Source organism: Rhea americana, unplaced genomic scaffold (genome assembly GCF_003343005.1).
Source record: "Rhea americana isolate MKP2758 unplaced genomic scaffold, rheAme1 scaffold_443, whole genome shotgun sequence".
NCBI lineage: Eukaryota > Metazoa > Chordata > Aves > Rheiformes > Rheidae > Rhea > Rhea americana.
In genome coordinates this window covers 97,775-107,992 of record NW_028186583.1, presented here as the reverse complement: position 1 = coordinate 107,992, position 10,218 = coordinate 97,775, and the positions used below count along the sequence as shown (strand labels likewise).

Genomic DNA, 10,218 nt, shown 5'->3' with positions numbered 1-10,218 from the left:
CGGTGGCGCGGCGGAAGGACGGCGGCCCCACGGGCAAGTTCTGGGAGAGCCCGGAGACGGTGTCCCAGCTCGACTCGGTCCGCGTCTGGCTCGGGAAGCACTACAAGAAGGTGCGGCCCGGCGGCGGCTGTGGGGAGGGGGGTCGCGACGGCGGCGGCCYGTGCGGCCTAACAAAGGCGCGAGGCGGCGGTTTAACGGTCCGGCGGCGCGCGGGAAAGTTCCCTCAGGGCGGGCCGGCGAGGGGACGCCCTGCTCCGCCGCCGGCCCTTTGTCAGCCCGGAGCGGGGCCCGGCCCTGCCGCGTGGGCCCTCGCGCCCCGCCGCTTGAGGCAGCGCTGCCGGGCGGGGGGAGGGAGGGAGGCGAGCGGCTTCAGCACCGAGCCRCCGACCGCTTCCCACTCGCCTGAAAAAACRAAAAATAARAACACCCCCCCTTGCCCATCAGAGCTGTTTTCCCCTGCCTCGCACCCGTGTTCTTACAGAGCGCGGCTGCAGCGGTAACTTTCTTGTGCAGACAAGTCGCAGAGCGGTTTGCCAGGATATTATATAGGTTTCGTTTAAGCCACACCCCTTAAGCCTTAGTGGATTAAAAAAAAAAATACCCCAAACTTCTCATACTGTTCGTAACTGCGTTTTACCAAATCTGATGCGTGTGGGAAAGCTGAACGCGTGATGGTCTGGTTATGGCTGGTTCGCCCTTTCCCAGGAGTGCCGTTGCTCGCTGTGCGTTGTCCCTGCGCTCTTGCTCTTCCACACGATTAGTTTGTTGTGTTCTGCTTCTTGTCTTTTTCTTTTTTTTTTCCCAGGTGTCTTTCCCCTGTGATGGTTCTCTAGCTTTCAGTATGATTTCTTATACATAGGCCTTGAATAAATTACCTGACAGAAATTTTCCCCAAGACACATAGGGGTATCTAGACAGCCTTGCAGAAACGCTAGGAAGAGTATTAGCAAGGGCAAAGCTGAAGAGGGACATCAAGAGGAAATACTATACAAACTAAATGTGTGTTATTTTTTGTATTTACTTCAGATTTAGAAGACAGTGATCTGTGTGTGTTTTGTTTTGTCTTTTTTTCCCTCTTTCTCCTCCTGTTCTGGTAGGTCTAGTTTSAGTAACCTGTGGACCAGTTTGTCTCTCGTTGCTCCACTGGAGCTGTTGATTTGATTATTTGTGTGGCGGTGCTCTGAGATGGGTGTGTGAACTGATCTGGGCTTGAAAATGAAAACAAAACATGTTTAGAACTGTGTTCTGCTGGTCTTTCTGCATATCTGTTTAGAGTGCAGCCACATATAGCCAAATCAGTGCAATGGGGGGCAGGTAATAATTTGAGTGAGCAGCTTAAACTATGTATGTTGATAAAGAAATGGTAATGTAAAACTATCTTTGGTTTGACTTTTTATTGTTTTGACTGTGCCTTTTCTACTCCTTCTAGACTTCTGAGGAGGAACACTTTCATTTTGTTTTCATGATGGAATATCTACAAGATAAGAGGTTTATTAATTCTGAAATGACTTAGAACTGGCATCTGCTGTTTTGCTGATGAGCTTTCTAAAGTCACATTATTAAAAGCATTAATAGTTAAAACATTAACTTGTCCCTTGCTGTTGTCAGCAAAAAWTATCTAGATGAGTTAGTTCTCACCTTATTATAGCCTGGCCAGGGCTCTCATCTGTAGTTCGGGGGTGGGAGCTTCATTTCATAGATCAAAGCAGAACTCTGTATTATAATTATTTTCTGCTTATTGATATTGCTGATTAAAAAGACTAGATGCTTATATTTATTTCTTTAAGCTCTGGAAGGTAAATAGAATTGGGCTAAGAAGAAATCCTTAGTGGCAAGTGAATTTCAAAATTTTACTGTATAAATTCCTTGAAAAGTAAGAAGAAAAACTAAAAATCCTTCTTCTGTGAAAGAGGGAAACTGATAATTATTAGTAATGTTTAAAGATGTAGCTCCAAACTCTAAATGGAATTGCTGATTCTTTTTTGAACTGTAGTTAATATATTTTAATTCTTCTTGAGAAATGCTGCTTTATATAGTGGATACATAATCTTGTTTCCTGTGATTCAGGTGGCAGTTTTGCTGTAGGTTTGTCATATTTCAGAAAAGTGTTTTATGTCCATCATACRCTCTTAAAAAACGATGCATATACATCTCTGCATACCTTAACCTGTGGTATTGTGTCCAGCTCTGGAAGTGCCAAGGAAGTTGTGACCCAGTTGGAGGGGATGCAGAGAAAAGCAAGCCTCATCAAAGATCCAGAAGTCGTAGTGGGCAAGGAGAGAGTGGGAGAAAGGCGATTACATGTCTTTGCCCCCTTGTCTCTAGATTGCTGTCTTCCACTCCTGTATTTGAAGACTTGTCTAATGTTCTCCATGTCTCTAGAGTATAGCTCAAAAAATAGCAGGTTTAAATAGTAGCACGAAAGACTTGCACAGAGTATTAGAAACCCTCATTAACTGTGAGGAATGACTTTCCCAGGCAGTGTGTTGACTTTCTGTCAGTAGAGATCGTTGGTTATAAATTCTGTCAGATARTGATGTGGGTAGTGTAACCCTGCTTTACTCTTAGAAGATACATTATTTTMCTGAGAAACAAGCTTTTGAGGCCTAGCTAAAGTGTTGACAGTGAGGAAGGCCCTTCCACTGATGTACAGAAAGATGGGGTGCATTGAGAATTTGTGTTGCAGAGGGGAGAAACAGCTGGTTGAGTAGAGGATGCTTGCAAAGGTGGAAGGAATATTGGGAATKAATAGTAGTGACAGCAAGCATACTGACAGAAAATTAAGTTGCATATTCCAACCTTCTGTGTCCTCCTCTGTTTTTGTATGCGTAATGTAYGTAATTCTCCTTGCACTGATTCCCTGTATTGAAAAGCATAGGTGGTCCTGTCCTTCTTCCCAGGCCTTGGACTGTAATTCAGATGTTCAGGCTTCTTTCTTGTGAGTTGCAAACTGTATTTCATGCTGTGGTTTTTAAGATCTGGAGGAGTCAATCTTTCATAGCATTTGGGAAGATCAGCTCTAGTGATGTAAGTGTCCATTGTAAGTGGAAATTTGCAGTTCAAAGATGAAGGAAAAACTGAGCAATTAACTTCATATGTATTGTGTCAACGCTTAGTGATTTCTAATATTATGTATTGTTTAGATAATCCCTTGGGCTTTAAGCAATAGATTGTTTATATTAAAATGGCTTGTCATAAAGAGGAGTTACTTTTTGTATTTAAAATATTTTCCTAAAAGATAGTGGGTTTTTTTATTCATACTGGCAAGGATGAAGAAAATAATTTTGATCTTTGTTGTGGTCCCTGAAGACAATTCCCAGAGTGTTAAGCACATCCGGTTCTGTATGTTAGTTGGTAGAAGCTGCAGTGTCTTGTTYTATTTATTTTTAAGAGTATGCACTGCCCTCACGGGGGTAAGCCAGAAGCACAGACAAAGTGTAGGCCTTGCGTACAGACATGAAACCGTATTGCTTGGAATTCTGAGTGGTTTGTTGAGKATATGGGAAGCAGTTTTACTACAACTAAATGTTCTACGTAAAATAATAAATTTTCTGTTTCTCTTTCACCATTAATAAAGAGTGCGATGCTATTGCAAGGTGTTAGATTGTTGTCAGTGGAGCACATGTTCTGCTTTGCTGCAAGACTTAATGATGGGTATGAGATTCCTTTATGCAATTCTATTAATATGCCTCAGCGCAGAGATTGAGGAGGTATGATCCGTTTCTTGGCAGCTGTTACGAAATGGCAGCTGTTACGGCTGTAGATATCTGGTTGGAGACCACCTGCTTGTTCACTACAAGCCAGGAGCTGGATTTAGACAATTTGTAATTATCTTTCTTCTAGCTCTGACTTCTCTTGTTGATGTCTTCCTTATCAAGTATTTCTTTACCGACTGACTTTGATTTTAATCTGCGGGAGGGATTTCTGTGCATATGTTTAGAGTTCTTTTGCCTTCATGCCTTTAAGAAGGAAATAAAAGGGAGTTATAGGCTAAATCAGAGTATTTTAATGCTGGTCTTCCTTTTTTCTGTTATTTAGTGATCTGAGCCTAGATGCGCTTTGATTTGGGGGAAGGAAAGGATTTAGTCTGAGTGCTACATTATAGAGCCATAATGGGGTTATTTAAGGTCAGTAACCACATCAAAACTGGATACTCAAACCTTCCCTTATGTCCATGTGACAAAGGCTTTCCCAGTGCAGTTGTTATGGCAAATCTTGCTAGTGAAGATAAAGTGTTGTCTTCTGCTAGTAGTTAATCTCTTCCTGAATGATTTGAGTTAAAGACTTTTTTTCCTTCTTTTTTTTTTCTTTTTCCCTGCTTGATGCTAGTATAGCTTAAGGATATGCATTTTTTTTTGGTATTTCTAATTGTCAGAAAATCTTTACAATATAAATAGGGCTTTGGTATTTCAGCACTTAGCTTTGGCATAAATGAATTTTTTTATCTGGCTRGTAACAAGACATAATTTCTGTCTTTTAGAATTTACCATTTAAAAATCTTTTTTTGCTACAGAATCACTTTCAGCTTCTATCTACTATGGAGAGTAGTGAAAAASTACAGCTATGTGTTGCAGGTGTGTCATGACTTCCATGTTCTGTGTTCCTCCAAAAACACTATATATCAACCAAGAAGTAATCCTACTAATTTTGCTGACTTAAAGCCTATAGCAAGATCCGTTTGCCTTGCTAGTTAGGGTACAGTGAGTGAATGAGAGGAGTCCTTGTGCTTCCTTTTGGAGTTCAGAGGTTTCTGTCCTTATTGTTCAGGAGAAACCTTGGGCAAAGAAATGACTTCACCTGTCTGAAGAAATTTGCAAGATACAATGTAAAATAGAGTCGGAGATTTCTAATGTTACCTTCCTTTCTGATAGCTGGCCAGCTGTCAGTTGCCTCCTGCGAGAGGTAAAAGCGAGATCTGCATATAAGGGAGTAAATGCCTGAAAATTTTCACACTTCTAAGAAGAGTTTCCCAAGTATGTTGTCACGTAAATGTTTTTCTTCAGAAAAACATTTTAATTAAATACAGTAAGTCCCTGCAAGAATACTACCTCTTCTGAATYCAACTTTCAGCTGAGGTATCAATACTGTGTGCATTAAGTCATTATATGTGTACAGTAGTCTGCAGCAATGCTCTTCAGCTCTTAAATCAGATGCATTGCTTACCTTTGATTGTAATGTTGTCTCAATGACTTTCACTTACAATTGCCAAACAAACAAACCAACCCCGAAAYCTTGTAACCTTGCAATATTTCTGCATTGATTTTCATTTTCTGYTTTTGTTGGCTTGTTTGTGTGAAGAAGTGTATGTTCTCTGGTTATCTCCTCATGAATTATCCTCCCAAGTTCTATGGGATCCGTAAACTATAGGTTGTSAGAACTTAACTAGAGCTAGGCTCAAAGCAGGATATAATTTTCTTTCTAGGTGGCATAAAGAAACTGTGAGATTAAGTAGACTATATGGATTGATACGTAGACTAGTTGAATTCAAAGTTTTCTTTGGGGGATGGTGACTTTTTTTTAATAATGGTTTTAAGTACGGAAAGGCTTTGTTCTGTTTCACAAACTGCTAATGGGAGCCATCAATACTTGCTGTCTTGTTGCATTTTATGGTTAAGTCACTTTTCCATTCAATGATTTATTCATCTAGAATACTGTATTTAGAGCAAAAATTTAAAACTTTTACACTATATTAAAAAAGCAAATGTAACAGTGCTGAGTTAATTTTTCCATGTGAAATGAGTTATAATGGTCAAGRTCTTTTCTATTCAATAATGCTCTAAAAATGAAAGTTTTATAGCATGAGAGAAGATACATGAAAGAACCTTTTGCATTTTTTATCTTCCTGGAGTATGCCTCCAGTGCARTCTAAAGATGCCGTACTACAGTGTACTCTGTTTAACCGAGAAAGCATTTTTATCTGTTAAGCTCTATACACGTTTAGACAAACTGCTACAGTTATGTGAGGAGTCAGTCTTAAATAACTGGTTTTAACTTAGCACTAGCAGCTTTGCTTTTTGGACATACTTGTGAATGTGTTCAAGACCAAGGCTGTCACTAGGAGTAGGGTTATTTGATACGAAGTCTGGCACTTGATTTGCGGTGCTTTTAGTTTCACTTTTGTATGTGTTATAGAATTGCCTTAGGTAATTATCTGATTTGCTCGCATCTTGTAGCTTCTATTTGCTTTACTGCATAATAATAAGCATGACTGAACAGAAGGGTCAAGGTTTCAATCCGATATTAACATAAGGTGACGGTGCATCTGCAGTGCATCTGTTTGTGCATTCTGGGTGTGACTGTCACTTGCATTATTTTTCTTACTGTTCTAAAAGTAAGGTATGTTTTGTATTAACGACTTAAAGCACTCTAGGCATTTTAGTAATCATGTTTGGTTTAGCAAACCTTAAGACCCTGACAAAAAGAGGTCTGGCAAATTTAGCAATAGGAGTTTAAGTATTATTCTGTGCCTCCCTGGTGGAGAATTCTACCACCTGTAACAAAAGCAAAGGAATGAGATGCTTCCTGTTGAGCTTCGGCACCTGGTAAGCTAATACAAAGGCTTTTTTTTAAGTAAAGATGCTGAATTGGCTAGGATACCTCAGTTAGTTATGTGCTCTATTTTGCCATCCTGTCTGAGAGCAGTAATTCCAACAAAAGACTACTTAAATTGTTCTGGTGATTTAAGCGGCAGCCAACTGAGAGCTTCTAGTCCCAAAATTATGAACACAATGGTGGTTAACTGAGAGGAGCATGTAATTYCAGAAGTTTCTTAAAAACTCTTGAGAGCAAAATTATTCAGGGATGCTCTACCAGGAGAAAAGACTGAGTGACTACTGCTATTTCATATCTCTGTATTCGYTGATGTGAATTGATAGGAATTGTTAATTAGGTAAAATTGTCACAGTGGCCTGCCTTTCATTGGGGTGAGGTAAGAAAAAGCTTTGGAAAATTTACCCAGATCTGGAAATAAAACTCCAAAAAAGAACAGAAAATTTTATGTGCGTAGTAGTACATCTGACAGGTCTTTGGTGGTTCATTTGGGTCACTAAGATTTAATTTCTTGGCTATGTCTATCTGCCTCTTAGCAAGTACAGAAAGAACTTGCATCTTCAGATACTTGTACTGTAAAATCATCATAGAAAAGTCATGCTTTTATTTTTATTTTTATTTTATAGTGTATTTCACTACTTAGATGGTGCTTTGGAAGGCTTAATTTGGTTTGAATGCTATTTAAAACAACAGATTTAAACTTCTGAAGATTCTGACTCGTAGATTTTTTACGGGGCTTTGGAAGAATCTGATTTGAAGGAGAAACGAAGGCCTTATGGTTCATATGGTTACCCAGCTAATTGGCTGTAGAATAGCTAGTACTAGTGTATTCTGTAAGAACAAGTAATGTTTCTAACTCAATTCTGCTATTAGAAATCTTTTGATTGGTGAGAAGATTACATTCAGGAAGTGAATATTGTAGCATTAGGAATAACTAAAACTCTGCAGCCACTCCATTTTTGTGTATTCTAAGCTATCATTCTTTGCATGAATGTGTTTTCTTACACATATTACACATACACAGAAACAGTTTAGATTGTTGCAGAACATTGCAGATGTAGTTGTCTGGGTCRGTTTTGTTTGTGTGTGCATGCTGAATAGTAACAAAAGGATACTGTTGGGATTAACCTGTAGCAGTTCACTGCAGAAGGATCTTAAGTTGCTGTGGAAGACTTTGTGTATGTGTGGGCCCGAATTAGCCCGTTACTTTATTAGGATCTGGAAATCAGACCGAAGTTGTTAGTTCGTATCTATAGAACACCAGTGGCCATGACGAACTGATGATGATTCACAAGTACTTGATACATATTTTTCAGCTATAATCTTAAAATATTTGTGCTTGATGCCCCCACCCTCAGCACAGATAGCATCCTTTTATCTTAAACTGAACTCAACAGCTGATATAGTAGCCTATGGATTTGCTAAATCAGTCTTCATGTTTTATTATCCTCTGTCCCAACTAAGCGTGTGTTTTTGTTTTGTTTTGTTTTTCAGTATGTTCAAGCAGATGCTCCTACCAATAAAACTCTGGCTGGGCTGGTAGTGCAGCTGCTGCAATTCCAGGAAGATGCCTTTGGAAAACATGTCACCAATCCTGCCTTCACAAAGCTTCCTGTGAGTATTAGAGTTAACCACTGCTATTGTAATAGCATATTTCACTGTTTATCCAGTATCTGTGCTGCTGGCGTGCTTCCAGCTGTCTGGGAGGTCTGTGCTTGTTCTGATGCTTTTGTTACTGCATTCTGTGGAATGGGTGAAATAGAATAGCTCTTTTTTGTAAGGGCAGATTTTCAATTTAATATTCGCTCCACGTTTGCAAATAACTTCGTGAATATTGTTGAAAGGTTTTAATATTTAGTGCATGTTCTTTGTCAATTGGTAAATCCTAAACAGACCAACTAACATACTGTTTCTAAAGCAAACAGGTTTTAAGCAACAATTATTCAATGACAACTTAAAACCTTTAATACTGTCAAGATTTAATGTGTGTGTTGATTGCGTGTAATTACCTAGTTAGTCTGGGTTAGTTTTTCAGTCATTCAGAATATTGATAAGTTTTATTATTAAATATACAGTATACAGAAGCAATATCAACATTTTGAGGGTTGCTTATGGTATTTAAAATTCAAACTTAGTACAGCTTTACCAGTACTGTTTCTAGTAATTCTGTTCAGAGATTAGCCCTGTTGTGCTTGGAACCCTTTGTACCATAAAGATCATGTCCAAACATGCTGGAGGTCTAAATGTCTGATAGAGGAGAAAAAGCCCCCAGAACATTGAAACTTTGAATGCTGTGTACCTGCAGATGATTGAAGAGATCCTCAAATTGTGATTTTTTGCTCACAACTACCATTATTAAAGACCCTGGATAACAGTCCCTTCTTTGATGCTGATGACTGATTTCCATGAATATGCACTGCAGTTTCCCTTAGTAGTGCAATTTATTTCAGATTAAGTGTTGCTTTTTAGAACTGCAGTTGCTGCCAAGCTCAGGGATGTGACTCTCTAGGAGCAGTTGCTRATGAGAGCATCAGTCCAAGGTGGTTGTTCCTTCAGCTCACATTAGAGTCCTTCTGCTTATTTTCCATGTACTAACTGGTCTCAGACCAGCATACCTCACACTTTTTCTCTTAACTGACTATTTCAACAGCAGAGCAGTCGATCACAAAGGGAAGCTGGTCTGTTCAGTTAGTATTCAAGGTATATTTCTGACTTGTACTGAATTAAAACCACCACAGTCTATGTTTATTGAAGTAAACTTCATACAATTTATTTAGTGCTTTGAATGAATGGAATAGTTAGAGCTTGCATCCCGYAGAGTGTTGTTAATTCTTTAAGTTCCTGTTCTTGGCAAGGATGCAGCCTATTACAGGATCTGTGAATGCATTTAAAGCAAATGGAAGACTGCTATGGTGGACTTCAGTGCCTGCCTCCTAATTACTGCATTTAAATGCGTATTACCCACCTTCAGTAATTCTCAAAAACAAAGATTCTGATTAATTTTCTTAGTTTTTCAGGTTTCAAATGAAGATTGTACTAAGATACTAACCCTTTAGACAGAAAGTTATGAGACCAGCTGATCTTAATTGCCTTGTTATAACAAGACTGGAGATTTCCGAAAGGATTATGTGAAGAATTTGGTGGGTAAAAATGTTGAAGAGAAGCTGGATTACTATCAGTTACCTGTTCTACAGAACAGGTTTTGTCTAATTGCTAAAAGCTAATTCCTTTTATTAAAACTGTAGTCATTGTTACAAGCATAAGAGGGTCTTGCTGAAGTCTGCAAGACAGCTTAAAAAAGTGACCTATGTCTGAGAGAAAAATTAGCCAATATTAAACTATGAAAAAGAGTGTACAATTTTCTGTGTTTGATAATAAAATCATAATTTGCCAAAGTCACTGTGACTACTGTCAGACTTGTTCCACCTGGGGTTCCTGGATTCCTGCATCCTGTGCCAGGCCACTGGACTGTGTTTCAGAATGCCAAGGTAAAGAATTGCCCCTTCAGTGCCTGGTGGTGTAGCCTTGTCACTGAAGGATTTAATGTAGCCTCTTTGGAAGCTCTTGTGGTCATTGATTACTTAATGTGCTGTCGGGTCTTATTGCTTAAAGCGAGTGTGCTACTCACAAGACAGTCAACTTGATGAGGGAGAAGCTGTAACAATCCCC

At 39.2% G+C, this 10,218-nt stretch overlaps 1 protein-coding gene across 1 annotated transcript in view; it reads left to right on the top strand.

Moving 5' to 3' along the window:
• Nucleotides 1-2: 2 nt before the first annotated feature.
• Nucleotides 3-10,218, top strand: part of SMARCC1 (SWI/SNF related BAF chromatin remodeling complex subunit C1) — a gene marked incomplete at its 5' end in the record, with an annotated part of 101,025 nt that continues 90,809 nt past the window's right edge. Inside the window, 2 exons of the mRNA XM_085315922.1 lie at nt 3-110; nt 8,044-8,163. Coding sequence (XP_085172048.1) covers nt 3-110; nt 8,044-8,163 — 228 coding nt within the window. The remainder of the gene's footprint in view (nt 111-8,043; nt 8,164-10,218) is intronic.